Below are 16,710 nucleotides of genomic sequence, written 5' to 3'. Positions count from 1 at the left end.
AATTGCCTTTCAGAGAGTAAATGGGATATTTAGTCAATGCATGTTGAAATTCTCAATGAGGGGCTTCCTTCTTCTTCCACCGGTGTAGACACAACTGTTAGCATGCTTAATAGATTTCTAACCTGTGTCAATTGTCTCTGAACACCGCCTTACTTCTGCGATTCTGACTTGTTACTAAATATCTTACACACAAAGTGAAAAAAAATTAAATTCAGTGAAATAAATCACTTACAAATAAAATCAGCCATGCATCATTGTTTAACATCGCTGGCTTCAATCCTTGCCTCTCCGAGCTTTGTTGGGAGATAAGAAGGAGAGGCTTGCACTTTGCACAGGGAGCCAGGAGCAGCAGGCAGAAGGCCGGGGAGATAAGCAAGCTGGCCGAGGTGCTGGAGCCGGGCGATTTACATAATCACGCCTCTGCTTCCTGGTGAGGCGTCAAGAAACACAGGGATGGCCTCTATTGATCTTTGTTGAACTGGAATACTAAACAACATGAGAAAGCTTATAACTTAAAGCTTTGATTAATGTTTCCTACATTAAAAAAAAAAAGTAGAACAGCTGTGAATTGAATTCTTTTATACCCTCTGCCAACATTCTATCTAAAACCAAAAAAAAAAAAAAAAATCAGTTTCAAGGGAAATGGAGATTTCACACCACTCTGGCTAGAGGTTGAAAATCATTTCTAGTGTGTAGGTGAAAGAACATGAAGGATCTGTAGCAAAGCAAATTTTTTAAAGATCGCATTCAGCTCTTTTTCATCCTCATGAGGTCCTGGGACTTAGTTTTTCTGTGCAGGGTTTTGTGAGTTGTTGGGTTTTTTTTGTTTGTTTGTTTTTAACTCTTAAGAAAGGTTTTTGTTTCTTATAATTAGAAGAAATGAAATAATAACTAGGTATTGACATTCCTTAACTCTTACATTCTTAAGGCTCTAGATTAAGATGTTCCTGAAACAAATATTGATGAGCTTTGTTTTCCATGCATACTTTAGCATCTATGTAAATTAGTTTGATCTTTTCCAAAAGTCCATAATTATTTAAATCCATCTGAATGAGCTAGTGTGTAGGTAATATCTTAAGTGAGTCTCCAGAAGTGATTTGGGTTTTTCAGGACCTGGTATTTGGAGGCAATGGCTAGCAGGCTTCTTCGAGAGCATCACGTTGCCAAGGTCACTTAGCAGATAAGGGTCTGACAGCTCATGAGTGGGCCCTGGGACCCATACAAAAGGAACATGAAACCAAACATGGGCTATCAAGACAAATGCTGTTTCTTCCTCCTTTCAAATTGTTCGCATCCACATTACATTTCATAATGTTTAGGGTTTAGAGCATTCCGTGTTGAATGATAAAAATTTTTGTACACATATCACACCAGTCCATGAATGCAATTTTAAGTCTGGGCGGCATGTTCTCTGTCACCACTTTGCATATCTGCCCACACCAAAGATGAGGAAGGAACTGGAAAGGAACTTGATGTGAACTGAAATCTGGAGGCAGTGCAGTGAGGGCGGAGCATTTCCAGACCATAAATAGGCACATTTTCAAAAGCACATCCTCCGCTCTTCACATAGCAGTTTTGCTTTTGAGGAATCCCTATCCCAGCCTATTACCACTTTTACAGATGAAAACATTTTTCATTTATTCGGTGTCTCCTATTTTCTCGGGACAAGTACAGTCAAACCCACATGAGCCAGCTAGCTTAAACTAAGAAACAGAGGTGAACTCTTCTCTTCCAAGCCGCAAGCCAACTGGAAAAATTGACCCTGAGCCGCTTAAGCCCCCACAGTGCACTTAGGACCCAATCAGACCTTCTTGGCCAGCAGTGCCATCAAAGCAGGGCCTTGGGCTCCTGCTCACATGCATATGCACAATCTGAGGAATTAGGGGCTCCCAGGTTTTCTTTGTATCCTCCATGCAAGGGGCTTTGTTGTTAATGCGGAGGCAGAGTAACCTGAACCCTGTATTCCTTCCACACTGTGTTTGTAGCAGCAAGCAGCTCCCATTTCTAGAGGGAAGGCCTGTGATATCAGCCTTGGAGTCCTATGCATAAGTAGGAAGTGTGCTCAGTGGGAGTGGCTTGTGCCCAAAGACGCTGCTGTTGGAAAATGCCTTCTCTTCAGACTCCCCCTGCCCCAGTGCTGTTCCTTGTCACCGGAGGCAGCCAGAGAGGGGGCACACCAGCCAAGTAAATGTGTTTCTCTTCATGATGCACTGTCAACCACTGATGAGGATGTAGGGTCTTTAATTGTTAGCTGATAGGTGGGTGCTCTGCTTCTTAAAAAGAGGTTTAAAAAAGAAACTATTTTCCAAGTCAGAAAATGTTATTTTAAAACACCACCTACCACATACATATTCTGTCTACTACTTGTACTCATAATACCTAGTACATAATAAGTATTTGAGCTGCCTTTTTTTTTAGCCCTGTAGTTTATGTTCCTTTTGATTCCTTCCTTATTGACCAGCAATTTCTGAAAGGTAGCCAGTGTTAAAATATTTGCTGCAGTTAACACACACACACACACACACGTGTGTGTGTGTTTACATACATATATGTTTTATGCAGGTATACATACTCATTTAACACATACACACATTGGGGTGAGGGACTTGGCTTGTGTTTTCATGCATGTTCCTAAGGAAGGGGGGGGGCTGCAGAGAGGCCTTCAAAGGGTTAACTGGAATGGGCACCCTCGACTGCTGGGCGGGGCTGATGTAATCACTGCAGCTCACAGCCAAGTGCATCTGTTCACCATGAGGTCATTCTTCTGCATGCTAATGATTTGGAAAATCAAGTCTAATGTTTGACATTATCAGAAAGGATATAAATAGTATAAATCTTTACCTTTTGGAAGCTGGTCTTATACACAAGAAGAGAAAAAAGAAACTTTAGCTTGGACCTGAGATTTTGTTTTTTCCAAGAACTGTTTTAAAGGTTGTGTCTAGATCTTAAAACCTTGGAGGAATCCACTTGTGTCTGTTGATAAATGAATCCCCAAATCACTATTACAGTCACAGCTAGCAATTTGGTAGTGGAGGACTACAGGTATGTCTGATTTAATATCTGATTTTAAGAATTTCCAAGTGCCTTGGTTGGAACCTGATAAAGGCTGAGTTTGTCGAAGAATGTCCCAAAACCAAGTTAAATGAGTTGTTCTCAGTATACACAAATCAACAGTGTTTGCTGAAGATGCCAACACTGTTTTTGGTTCCTTTCTACCTTAATATTCCTGTAGGAAACCAGCAGAGGGAGCACAAATCTTTGTTTATTTGTGAGCCCTACATAAACACATTTGATTCCTCCAAGATGTGGTCAGACATACTTTCACCTTTATGATAGGCTAGGTGGTAAAGGTTCCAGAATTTAGAGCAAGTGGGAGGAAACTCCTCATTCGGCTCCACCCGATTCTGTCATTCTTGATGTAGGTCATATTTGGAGCTTAACCCAGATTAGTCTGAGTCGGTCTTAGGAGGTTGCCACCACCATGCCTATTCACAAAACCGTAAGCTTTCAGCGGTCACGCTCAGGAAGTGCACATGTGCCCTCTTGGAGAGGATTATTGTGCTCACCTACCTAATATAAAAGACTTTTGTAATTTTCTTCTACAACAAAATCAAATTAAGTTCATAGAACCTATCAGAAGACTCTGCCTGGTGTCACTGGATCATTCCGGTGACCCTCATAAGACTGCAGGTGTATTGGTCCCAAAGTAAAGCTGGCAAGTGGATGCTACACAAACTACTTTTGTAACTCATCAGCCTTTACCTAGAGGAGTTCACCGGCTGGACCCCCGAAACATACACAGTGGCTACATGTGCCAGGATGTTGCAGGCTTGCCATTCTGCACACAGATCCCCCACATGACCAGTTTCCTGGCAGTTAGCAATCAGGCTGATCCCCAGAAACTGCACAAGGAAGACTCTAACTGTAACCCCCCAAAAGATGACAGATTTTCCCCATTCACTGAGGGTGGTCATGTTACCAATTCACTCAGCCTCTCTCTCTCTCCCTCTCTCTCTGTCTCTCTCTCCCACCCTCCTCCCCCACACTCCTCTCTCCTCTCCTTCCTCCATTCCTCCCTCCATGTTAAAGTGTTCTTCATAAGGTTTCTATTGATAACATTTCTTATGTGTTCACCTTCCTATTAAATTTGCTGAAACCAGCAAAGAACACTGGAGAACATGGAACTAGAAGAAGCTTCAGGGGATATGAAGCCTAACTGCTTCACATCAATTTTGAGTAAGCTGAAGACCAAGCTATAAAGGGACAACCAAAAGGCCATGGGCAATTTGGCAGTGGGGTCCTCACCCCTCATTCCACACTTTCTTTTCTTCCCAAAGTGGAGTCCAGTTTTAGTGACATCATCCAAGACTCAGATGGTTATCACCATCCCCTACTTGGTAAGCTGTCACCAAATGCTGGCTGTCAGTTATATTGGTCACAGAGTTCCTAACCAGCCAGTTATAAGAGTTTGTCAGTCTACAAACTCCTCCTCCCTGAGGAGGAGAGAAGCAAATACTATCTTAATGTTTTTCAAACAGAGCCTGTTCAGGAAAGCTGTACCTTCCTCATTGCTCTTCAGAAAGTCTTCAGGAGACAAGAATGAAATTTAGGGAAGTGATAGTGCTGGAAACATAAGCCACAGAAACTCAGGTTATGGTTGTTCTAATGACAGTCAATCACTTCACTGGCCAGCACACCCACATAATTGTGACAGTGTATAAGGCGGCCTCGTAGTTGTGGCTGCAGAATCCTTTAAGGAGCCCTCTCACTCCTGCTTCTAACCAACCACATCAAACAGAGGAGGGAACTGAAGCCCAGAATATACTCTGACTTCATGGAGTGAGCAAACATGCATTAGAGGCTCCCACGTGCCCTGGATAAGTCAGGTCCCAAGGGTTCAGGCAGGCCATCCCAACACTTGGAGGGGCCTCTGACATTCTGGGGCTAGGAGGAACACAGCCAGGACCCAGGCCCAGAGCCTATGTACCCACACGCTGCTGCTGAAGCCTAGAATAAAGGCAGATGGCAGTGCCCATCAGCAAACCTTTGACCTTTCATACCCCATTCATTGCCAGGGTTAATGGATCTTCCTCCGTCAGTACTTAACACAGCCCAGGCTTGCCTTCTTTTGCTCTTTCTTGCATACAGTCACCCTAATCATTTCAACTCCACTGTTTTCCTGTCCTCCTGGCTCAACACAGGCCAGAGCCTTCCACTGACACCAGCCTCCCCAGCTTCCTTGGAGGCTCTTTGCAGGGAGGATGGATTCCCTTGAGTGGGCTAGTGTCTTCTGCGTTCCAGTGTGTGGCCACAGCCATGTTACCTGTGGTTCTACAGCTTAGTCTGATTCTGTAAAATGGGTCTAATAAGAAACCTCCTTAAGTGTATTCATAAGGATTCAGCAAGTTAATATGTGTAAAGAGATGAGCACAGTGCCTGGCACATAGAGAACCCTCAGCAGGTGTTTACTGGGCTATCATGCTCACCCACCCTGTCTGTCCATGTTTTTCCTCACTCCATCTTATGCAAACCTCTTCTTCTTCCAGCCCATCTTCCTTTTGTCATCCTCTTGGAACATGCACCTCCCGATTCTTCCTTTCTCATCCTGGAATATACTACTGCCTACCCATTTACCTGTCTGCTGGAAGGGGAGTGCAAGCCAGGGACCGCAGTTGTGGAAATGTTATCCTGGCGCCCTCCGTGGGGATAGTCCCATAAATCAAAGCCATGGCTGCTGGCTTTTTATTAATGTTAGTTAAAGATCTAGAAGAAAGCTCAGAACTCCAATAAAATCATCCAGAATTTTCCCTTAAAGACAAGTTCTGTTAGGTCATTGTCTATTCAAGAACTCAGGCCACCCCCACTCAGCAACCTCAGCACATTTGGCTGTAGCCAACCAGGTGCTGCCGCATGGCCTACAAAGAGCTAATTGACCCACACAGAGTTTCTATTCCAGCAGTCCCACCCAGAGCCAGCCCGAATCTTCCTTTACACATAACCAGCTCAATTCTGACCCCTTTCATATGACATATTTTTTAAAACTTAAAATGTATTCATCTTGCAAAGATGATGAAGATTGGGTTTCCTTAAACCACCCATAATGCCATCACCCACACCCAGTAATGCTGGCCCCAGCTTGTGATTCACCTGCGAATCCCTGTGTATCCTTATGCTATATCCCTCCTCTAGAGATGTGCATATGTTGGTCTGGGGTGTGGCCTGAGCATGAGGATTTTCTTTTAAAAACTCCTGAGGGCAGAGCACCTGGGTGGCTCAGTAAGCTGAGCTTCCATCTTCAGCTCAGGTCATGATCTCCAGGTTCGTGAGTTCGAGCCCCATGTCAGGCTCAGTGCTAACAGCTCAGAACCCGGAGCCTGCTTCAGATTCTGTGTCTCCCTCTCTCTCTGCCCCTGGCCCCTTGCACTCTGTCTCTCTCAAAAATAAATAAACATTTGAAAAAAAACTCCTGAGGGCATTTTATTATGCAGGCAAGACTGAGAACCACTGTCAAGGCATCTTTGTAATGCTTGGATCCTCATTTTAATGTGCCATTTAACTTGTCATTACTTCTATCTTGGTTTTTCTTAGCCTATGTAAGTCATGTGTGTGTGTGCGTGTGTGTGCACACGTATTCTATCTATAATGGGCAGTAAATTCTTTAGAGAATGACACATGTAATTTCTTTCTTAAAACATATGCAACAGGAATAAAATAGAAATGTGGACAGAATAATTCAGGCTGTTGCTTGAAGTGGCATAGGTGTCTTGAGGCCACAGACGTGTGTTGGGCCTGAGACAGACGCAGGGCAGACTCCTGTGATTGTTCAGCTGTCCCCTCTCTCCCTGGTCTCCTAGTGAAAGTGGACCAGTGATAAGCAATATGACCAAAACCTGGTGTGAAAAAGGCAGGGGAAGCCACAAGGCCTGGGTACTCCACAGACCAGATAATGTGGTTTGAATAACTGATATGTGATTTGGCATCCTTTCCTAAATGGTATTGTAGATTTTAAAGAGAATTCTTGATAGCCCTGTTTAGCACCAGATTTTGCTTCATGCTTATTCATCTCTTTTTCCTCTTAAAATGCTTTTGTTGTCCTCAGTGTCAGCTCCAGGAGGGGAAAGAAAGAGATGAGACAAACATTTGTTCCATTTGGTCCAGTAGACCACAATGGTGCTACCTGTCAAATGTTGCCATCTCCAAATTCACCCTGCCCCTCCCCCCAGGGCTGTGCTAGGCATCTTAAGGGAACACAAAGATTCTGGAAGCTTCATTTTCCATGTCTTTCCTACCCTTCTGGAGCTTGCAGTCTTGTTAGGGAAGAGCAGATATTCAGGAACCACTAAAAAAATGGCTACTTATGAATAAGCCCAGATTAGTTGCTTCTGAACTATAATCACATATCAAAAAGATACAGTGGGGGGGGGGGGGGGGGAGAAAGAGATACAGTGAGCCAAAGGTGTGGGTCTGTTGGGTTGAGATTTTCCTGAAGTGGGCTGTGCCATCTACCTTGTGAGCCTGGAAGAGAATGGAAACTTACCTAACATGTATTAGATACACTACTAAGTCCCTCACCAGTCATTTAAGAAAATTTTTTTCATGTTTATTTTTGAGGGGGTGGGGAGAGAGAGGGCGTGTGAGTGCACACATGCACACGAGTGGGGGACAGACAGAGAGAGGGAGACAGAGAATCAGAAGCAGGCTCTGTGCTGACAGCAGAGAGCCCGACACAGGGCTCAAACCCACCAACCTGTGAGATCATGACCTGCACCAAAATCAGATGCTTAATTAACCTACTGAGCCACCCAGGCACCTCTCCCACCAGTCAGTTTTTAACTTTCCCACGTTGGCTAAAAATTGAGATGTATGACAACTGGAAGGCCATGGACAAGAAGAATAAAATAGGGGACAGTCAACATGGGAAGAACACAGAGGAAGAAATGACTCCTTCCAGAGCCAGCGTGGGGAACCACCGCCCCGACCGTGAGGCTGGTGCTGAGGTTAGGGGATGTTCACAGATTCCCAGAAAAAGAAGGGACCCAAGAGTATTCATTCTAAAGTATTGCCATCACATCTAAATTGTTCCTTTGGAAGAACTTGAAGATGCTGGTTTTTCTGTGAGCTGTCTTGACTTTAGTTCTGATTTTGCAGCCTTCACAGAGTTTTAAATGCAAGTGGCATCTTCCTCCCTGCCTAACTGTTAATTACAGTTCCCGTGACACTTTTGCAGTTGCCAAGAGATGGCCGGCAGGTACCAAGAATTTTTCTCAGAGGCAATTTTTGGAAATGACTCTTAATTAAAGCTCATGTGAAGTAACATTGAGGATTTGTTTCGGAAGAACCTGGAGCTTCTGACACCCCATGTTCACATTGGGATGTGAACTGCAACTGTGACCGTAGTGTTCTCCTGGTTCTAGAGGGTGGAGCATGTGCAAACCACAGCCATTAAGGTGGGCTCCTGAAGACTCCATGACCTTGCTTAAGTTTCTAGCAACAACCAAGCCAAAGCAGAGGCTGAATGGAAGCTCTCTTACTAGCATTTAAGTCTGCTGACAGAAAATAGAATATTACATTGTCTCCTTTTCCAGAAGTATATATGCTGATAACCAGGAGGTAAACCTCTACATAGCATAATAAAGAGAAAAGCTGGTTCCTTTTCTCTAGTTAACCTACAAAGGCCCTCAAAAGGCTGGGGTGGGGGGGGGGAATCCCTAAAAAAAAAAGGGAAACATGCCAGTCAACTTTGTAAAAAACAAAAAACAAACAAAACTACCCCACCATAATGTATTTACAGCATTCACTGGCCAAAATTCATTTCTCAGCACAGAGGAAAACCTAATAGCATCTCTGTAGAGTGTACAGAGAGAAAGAACAGGCAAAACCCTATTTTTTGACCACTTCAGGAATATGAGACAATGAAATCCCAGATGCATAGAGGACACATTCTACCTGCCTGTGTCCCCACACCAGACCCCTCCCACCTCCCCCTGCAGTGCTGAGCCCTTACCTGTAGTGGGGTCCTCAGCCTACTTGGTCACCCAGCCTATCTCTTCTATCAAGCAGGGTCGACTGATCTTGAGATTGCCCGAAGGTGAGGACAGCTGCTGTGGGTCTTCCAGGACTCAGGTGGCAGGGTCCTGCTCCCCCCGCCCTGATCCCAGGCAAAACCAAGGAGTGCAGGTTCCCTTGCCATTGCTGCTGAAGTATGTTTGGGCAGACCCTGCAGCTGGTTCGTGTCCCAGAGCCTGTGCGTGGTAGTTAGGGAAACCCTGTTCCCTAGCTCTATCCCCAGGGCTCAGGGAAGCAGCTAGAGGAACAGCCTGACTGTTACAGCAGAGCCCTCTGTAACACCTGGGAGAGCGGCTTTCCAAGTCCAGGCCCTCCTGACCAGGGGATGTGAACCAACCCAAGAACATCAGGGCGAGAGTCCCAGAGGGAAGGGACGACCACAGAAGAAGCCAGAAACGAGACTCCGCAGGCCGCTAGGCTGCCTCTGTTCTTTATTCCAATTCCCCAAAACTGGTGACTCTGCTAGAGGCCATATTTATATATTAAAGCTCAGTCCAGCTTGGGCCCTGGGGACAGACCTTTGGTACAGCCCAAGTGGATGGGAACTGTGGCCTCACTTCTAAGATCATCACATAAGCCCCCTGAGGGTCAGGGCTTCACGCATTCCTTCCACGAATATTTACTGTGCACTAGTATGGAAGGTACAGAAATGGGCAGAACAGCAACCACACCCTCCATGAGGCCCATCTTTTAGTTTTTTTAATGTTTACTTATTTTGAGGGGGTGGGGGGCAGAGACAGAGAGAGCAGGTGCTGTGCTGGCCGCCAGCGCAGAGCCCAGTACAGGGCTTCAACTCACAAACCATGAGATCATGACCTGAACTGAAACCAAGAGTCAGACGCTTAACCGACTGACCACCAAGGCGTCCCTGAAGTTTATCTTTTAGATGGGTGAGAAAGATGCTGGCCTCTCAGAAGCTGAGGGGTGCCAAGAAAAAAAAAAAAGCAGCAGGGAAGGAGGACCAGGAGTGCAACTGAGAAGCATCACTGGGGTGATAGCCTCTTCAACATGGGATGTGGGGAAGTCCTCACTAAGAAAACATTTGAGGAGAGGCTTGAAGGAGGTAAGGGAGCAAGCCATTTAGAGTCTGGGGGAAGAGCACTCCAGGCAGAGGAAACAGCAAGTGCAAAGGCCCTGAGGCAGGCATTTCCTGGTATGTTTGAGGAACAGTGAAGGGCCCATCATGGTTAGAGCAAAGCAAGCAAGGAGGTGAGGAGGAGGAGGAAGATCAAAACAGCCTCACAGACCTAGGGAAAGACTTTGGCTGTTACACTAGTGAGCAGGGCAGCTCCTGGAGGGTGTTATGCAGTGGGGTGACACGATACAATTCTTGATTAAAAAATCACTGACTTCTATGGGGAGGATATTCTAGGGGAGGGGCAGCAGGGATAGTTAGATAATAGTTAGATAATATTTCATTCCCTACATATTCCCACCACCTGCCACACAGCAGGCATAGAAGACATGTTGACTAATGAATAAATGTTGCACTAATTGAAGAGATGCTCCCCCTGAATGTTCTCCATGGGACCGCTAGAGGGGCCTACCTCTCCCCTCCCCCTAGTGACTCCCATATCCCTAGTGCCACAGAACACAGCCCCTTACTGGGACTATACAGGTGAGGGGAGCATGGTGACACCCACCTCTTTGGGTCTGCATGGTGGGAGGAAGAAGGTAAAAAGGAGATGGGCAGAACTTTGACTTGCAGTCAGGTCAAGACCTGCTTAAGACAAGCCCCCAACCAGACTCACGCCAGAATCCAGTGGTCAGGAACCTGTGGGCTGGTGTGAAGAATCATGGGAGATAACTCCCTGATACACAGAACATTGTTTGAAGAGATGTAAAATGACAGTGGTGATCCAGAAGAGCTAGGATATGAGGGTAAGTTTCCTTGGCATTGTTTTGTTCTTAGAAAAATAGTCTCAGGGCACTTCGTGGCTCAGTCAGTTAAGCGTCCAGCTGCAGCTCGGGTCATGTACTCATGGTCCATGGGTTACAGCCCTGCATCAGGTTCTGCGCTGAGAGCTCAGAGCCTGGAGCCTGCTTTGGAATCTGTCTCCTTCTGTCTCTACCCCTCCCCTGCTTGTGCTCTGTCTACTCTCTCAAAAATAAATAAACCTTAAAAAAATTGTTTTAATAATGTATATAATTTGATGTTTTTAGTACATTCGCAAGGTTGTACAACCATCACCTCAAACCTAATGTTAGAACTTTTTAATTCATCCTAAAACAGAGAGAAAAACCCATGTACCCATTAAGCTGTCAGTCCCCACTCCCCCTACCCTACGTCTAGCCCATGGCAACCTCTAGTCTACTTTCTGTCTCTATGGCTCTGCCCATTCCAGATATTTTGTATAAATGGAATCATACAGTACATGGTCTTTGATGACTGGCTTCTTTCATTCGGCATGGTCTCGGGTTCATCCATGTTGTAGCCTATGTCAGTATTTCTCTTCTTTTATTGCCAAATATGCATTCCATTGTCATGGTAGGCCATGGTTTGGTTGTCCGTTCATCAGTTGGTGGACATTTGGGCTATTTCTGCTTTTTGGCTATATTAGGAATATTCCTGCTATCAACATTCCTGAGCTGTTTTGCTATTTCGAGATATGAATTCAGTCTGGTAAGATGAACAGCCCTGCCATGGCTAAGATGTAACTGAGATATTAGTATTCACATTCTGTGAAATAGCAAGAGGGTCTAGGCACTGCTGTTTCCGTGAGGGCCTGACAAGAAAAGTTCAAACCCAGATAGTAATCTTCAATTTATAGTTTAGTTAAATTCAGCCATAGGTCCATATAAGTATATTATAGCTGTGGAAGGGAAAGAAGAATGCCAGAATGAGCCTTCCACCCACTTGCCTAGCCCCCTGCACAGGTGCGTATGCTCGTGCAGGCACACAATCCACACGATGCCTGCCTTCCTTTTGGTCCAGCTGTCCCAGCTTTCTGATTCAGAACCAGAGTCGATGGGCAAGACCAACGACCAAAAAAAGGAAGCCCAGTATCAGGGCCAGCGCCAGGGCACAGCCACTGCTGCTGGGTTGGAAATACTGAGAGCCATCCTTGGGCCATTTGGAAATGTTAATTAGGCTGGCTGATTCCCACTGGTCTTGAGTTGCCAGTGTTGAGTTGAGCATGTAGGCTTACCCCATCCATGGCTGCACCTGTTCCCTTCCTCAGAGCCGTTCCAAGGGGTCTGAATAGCTCAGACTGCTCTCTGATCTCCGGCTCTGTCCGCCTTCCTGCTGGGAGGATATTTAGCGCTCGCCTAAAGCTGGAACCGTGGTCCACTGTTTCTCTCCCTCAGCCATGCCAGCTCTCAAAATCATTCCCTTCCCTAATTATCTTGAACCAGTTAATCATTTTCCACACTGACTGTTCAGTAACAAGGACCCAGGGAGAAGCAGCCACTTTTCTTGTCTGACCCTGCCCAGTGTTATCCCAGGTGGCAGTCCCGGATGGCAGCCTTTCCTCAGAGATAAGAAGCTCCGTTCAAATCCTTGTTCTTCTGCTATCCCAGCAAGTCCCACCAGAGAACACATGCCACAAAAAGACCCACCAGTTCTTGAAAAGCCTCCACTAGGCAGAGCTGTGGGGAACACAGCAGATCTCCAATCAAGACTATTGTGTCCTGTGTTTTATGAAATCCTTGTTGATATCCAGAGTATCCAAGAAGCTGCATGAGGCCCAAGAAATAAGACATCTTTCTCTAAAAGTGACTTCTGGGTTCTCTGGGCTCCAGCTCTGTGTCTGAGCCGCTGAATGGCTACAGTTTAGCCCTTGGTGTCGGGCTGATGCATGGAGGGCTCTCTCCAGAGGGGTCCCACCCCGCTGCCCTTAGAAGTCTAAATGCTACTCCCGAGTCCCAACACATATAAGAAAACTTTGAATCTGATGCACATATTAACCCTATCACCCGATGTGGCTCAATGTCTTTTTCACTATGACCCCACTATGGAGGTTCCCAAGACATTTGGATTTCCTAATTGGTCTCCTCCCCCACCGAAACACTCCACAAATACTGTATATTTGTTTATTTACCATTCTGGTATCTGGGCTTTCTTCATATAAAAAATATGGTATTTTTGCCCCCCAATTAGAATGCATGCCATAGGTCCTACACCAAAGCCTCCCATAGGCAGGAGCTTCATCTGCTCTGTTCATGCCTATAACCAAGAGCCTGGAACAGAACCTGGCACATCTCAGGTGCCGAACTGATGAAAAGATGAAATAATTATGCTCTGTGTGTCTGCCCAACACCCCTAAGCATCACATGCCTCCTGTCTTCCAAGCACTGTGCTCTCTTCTGGTGCCTTCCAGCACTGCCCAGGCTAGTTGGTGTCTCACACTCACCCCCAGGGATATATCAGGAAGCTGACAGCCTACTCCTGTGTTCCATGTGTGGGCCCCCACCCTTTGGTAGCACTGCCTGTGTGTCAAGGGCAAGTGACATTTGAGCCCCGTGGAATAATTAAGGCAGCCCCCAACTGTCTCTGTCTTTGCATCTCCTTAACTCACCCATGGACTGGCAGTCACTGAGACATTCTGTTTGGTCCAGCACACCACACCAGGCTGCATCTGGGGACACACTGGGGAGAGGAGCAAACCAGTCCTCATCAGCAATTACAAACAAGTCTTCCATTGTTAGCTGCGCCATCTGTTTTCTTGGTACGCCCAGCATAACCAGGGCTGAAGGGCTGCAGGGGAGGGAGACCAAGGAGCCCCTTCATGAAGAGACCCCATTTGCTCACCCTGGAAAGAGTAGGTAGCATGGTACCCTGAAAAGCTGGGCCTCCCCAACTCAAGGAAGACAGACCCGCTGAGAGACATTGTACATATGCCATCTTCCATGAGAAGAAGTGGGGTGCCACAGCACAATGCATTGGGAGAAAACAGGAAATCTAGATAATCCTATTATCGAGGATCCATGGAAAACATTCTAGTCTGTTACCAACAATCAACACAGTCACAAGTCTCCTGTGCCCTAGAGCACAGTCAATGTATAGAGAATGAGCAAGTAACAGTGGTTGAAAATCAAATAAGACTTATCATCCACAATCAGTTATTTATCCTGAAATTCAAAACCCCAAGTAATTTTGCCGGGGTGGGAATATTTTCAATAGATCATAGAAAGTGCACATTTCTTCTGGAGAGCCCCACCTAAGAGTATGTCATTGGTTCTTCTGATGGCCTTCTGAACCACCGACTTAGAAACTGGCCCTGGTCACTGTGCCAACCTTGGCAAGGGGGTCAGCAGACAATCCAAGTTTATGACTGTGGCCGTGCAGACAACGGGCCGTGTCACTGATGAATGTCCTTTGTCCAGATTTAATGGTGGCCGAGTGACACTGAATTCAGGATTGCTGTGGGGGTTGGGGTGAGGAGCTATGCCTGGTACAAAACGAGGGTGAGGATTTGCTGAGGGAAACCCACAGAGGAAATTGGATGTCTGTGGGAGGGATGGGGGCGAGGCAGGGGGGCGGGGATCGAGAAAACCTGTCACAAAGTACGGTGATTCTCAGATCGTCTCTCGGGGTCAGCATGACTGCTGAGATCCTCCAGCTTCGTGAGTGAGGGTGAGCTTACAGTCCCATTTCAACTCTGTGGGGTCCCCTTCCCTGCTGCCCTCCGCACAGCATGCTGCATGCTTCCTCCCTGGGTACCATCGTATCGCAGGTGACACTAGGACTGAGTTCACACACTGTGTACACTCAGAAACCAGTGACATGAAACTAAGAGGCATGTAAACTTGCATATGCTTAGAGGCTGCCAATTCTTTTTTCAGGTCATCCATTGAATTCCAAATGCTCATCTTGAAAATTAATACCTTTGACTATATGTTAGACCAAATCTGTCAGCAGATACAGGGCAACAGGAAAAGAAACACGGTGGTCAGTGTTGCTCTGCGTCTGTAGAGCTCCCAACAGCGTCTACACAACACATGCTAGGAGCACCGCTGTCTCTTTCATTTCACATTTATAAATGTGACCGCAGCTAGAACTCTGTCCTGCCAAGTAGAATTTTTAGTGAATTTCCAGTTGGTAATGATCTCCAAGGCGGTGACAACACTCAGGCAGCACAGGAATAAATGTCTTATTAGCACTGCGTTCATTATCAAGTTGGGCTACGGGTGTGCTGGGCTTGTGTTCATTTGATTTTATGTTCTTTCCCTTCAGATTAAAATACGTAAAGGTCTCATTGCCACGTTTGAGCAAGGTAAGACTGACGCTTTGGATTTGCCCAACGGCCCTGCTTTTGGGGAAGGGGGTGTAAATTCACCAACCAGCCTCCTTCTGTGGCTAACACCGCACTAAATGCCCCTCTAGTTCCTGCTGTCCCCATCTCCCCTCCCGAGGGGCCCTGCCCACACTCGTGCCCCTGCATGTCTGTGCTGCCCGGGGAAACCCAGACTCGCCTTTCTTCTGCCCGTGCACTCTGGGCAGAATCCGACACCAACACCTGCCATCCTGGAACATGTCTTTGTCGCCCGCCCTTTTGTGTGAAGGGCCACAGGGAGCCAGTGGACCCGGGGCCGCCCCCTTTTTTGTTGCCCAAGCCAGGAGGAGCAGGATCTTGAGATGGGCCGATAAGATGTGGCACGTGCTGGGCCGGCCTTTGACCGCTCGCCTTAACGGGTGCCTCCAAGGCCTCGGTGCGGGGAGGGCAGGTCATCCGGATGGGGGGAGGGGGGACTGCTGAATGGAACAGCTGGGGGAGGAAGAGCAGACAAAAGCTGGAGGAGCACAGAGGGTGAGGAACCCGGGGATGGGCTGCAGTTTAGGACCCAGAGGGCAGGCTGGCTGCAGCAGGTGTGACCTCTGTAGGCCTCTCCTTTCTGCCCTGGCTCTGGGCTCCAGGCCCTGCCCCGTGCCACCTGTGGCAGTGCCGGCTGGGGGTGGCCCAGGCTGCACCGATTCATGGGCTCACAGGTGGAAGGGACACCAGATGGTGACGATGCTAACAGTAATAATACTGGAGGACACCAGCGAGCTGTCATTTATTAACCATATTGCCACAGTGGAACGCATGGCACAGATGCCCGTCACCATCTTGGGAAAAATGCAGGTGGAATGTTAGCCTGGAGACTTCTGGATTTATCCAAAACATCATCCTCCTCCACCTGCAGGCCAGACCCTCCGACCCAGCTACCCTTTCTTTCTCCCTCTGCCACAGCTTTGGCCCAGTCCCAGAACTGTTCCAAACGGGGCCTAGTTCCTTGAGCCCCCAGAGGCGACAAGCCCCACACACCTGGGTGCTCTTACTGGGTGGGGCAGAGTGGAGCTGTACAGTCCTGTCCTGCAGAAGTCTTTATTTCTGGGACCCCATATCCCTGGGGATCCTCCTGCTCCTGCCACAGAACGGTGACATGGGGCTCAAGCGTCCTTTGAACAGACCCCCAGCTTCCAGCAGGAGGAAGAGGCCAACTGAGTGGAGCGGCTGCCGGCAGCTTGCAAGTGGAACCACCCCCCTTTGTGGTCTGCCAGCTCATTCCCCAGCTGCCGCCTCCCCGTCGGTTACAGGGTGCAGTGGGCACTGCAGGAGCCATCACAGGCTGGGGGTGTGCCAGGAGGAAGTCGGGGACTGGAGGAATGCAGGGGGCACTGCCATGCAGGTTGCAGCTGGGGGGGGGGGGGGGCTTCCC

At 47.3% G+C, this 16,710-nt stretch overlaps 1 protein-coding gene across 6 annotated transcripts in view; it reads left to right on the top strand.

Annotated features, from left to right (window-relative positions):
* The window catches only part of RALGAPA2 (Ral GTPase activating protein catalytic subunit alpha 2), a 323,095-nt gene that overhangs the window by 301,389 nt on the left and 4,996 nt on the right, over positions 1-16,710 (top strand). For all 6 annotated transcript variants that reach the window (XM_019462380.2, XM_019462378.2, XM_019462384.2 and 3 more), the window contains one exon: positions 15,245-15,284. In XM_019462380.2, the coding sequence (XP_019317925.2) occupies positions 15,245-15,249 (5 nt within the window). In that variant the 3' untranslated portion in view covers positions 15,250-15,284. The remainder of the gene's footprint in view (positions 1-15,244; positions 15,285-16,710) is intronic.

The sequence above is a fragment of the Panthera pardus genome, unplaced genomic scaffold, assembly GCF_024362965.1.
Source record: "Panthera pardus isolate Hobbes unplaced genomic scaffold, ASM2436296v1 HiC_scaffold_25, whole genome shotgun sequence".
NCBI lineage: Eukaryota > Metazoa > Chordata > Mammalia > Carnivora > Felidae > Panthera > Panthera pardus.
Note: the sequence above shows the minus strand (reverse complement) of the source record. Positions and strands in the feature narration are given on the sequence as shown.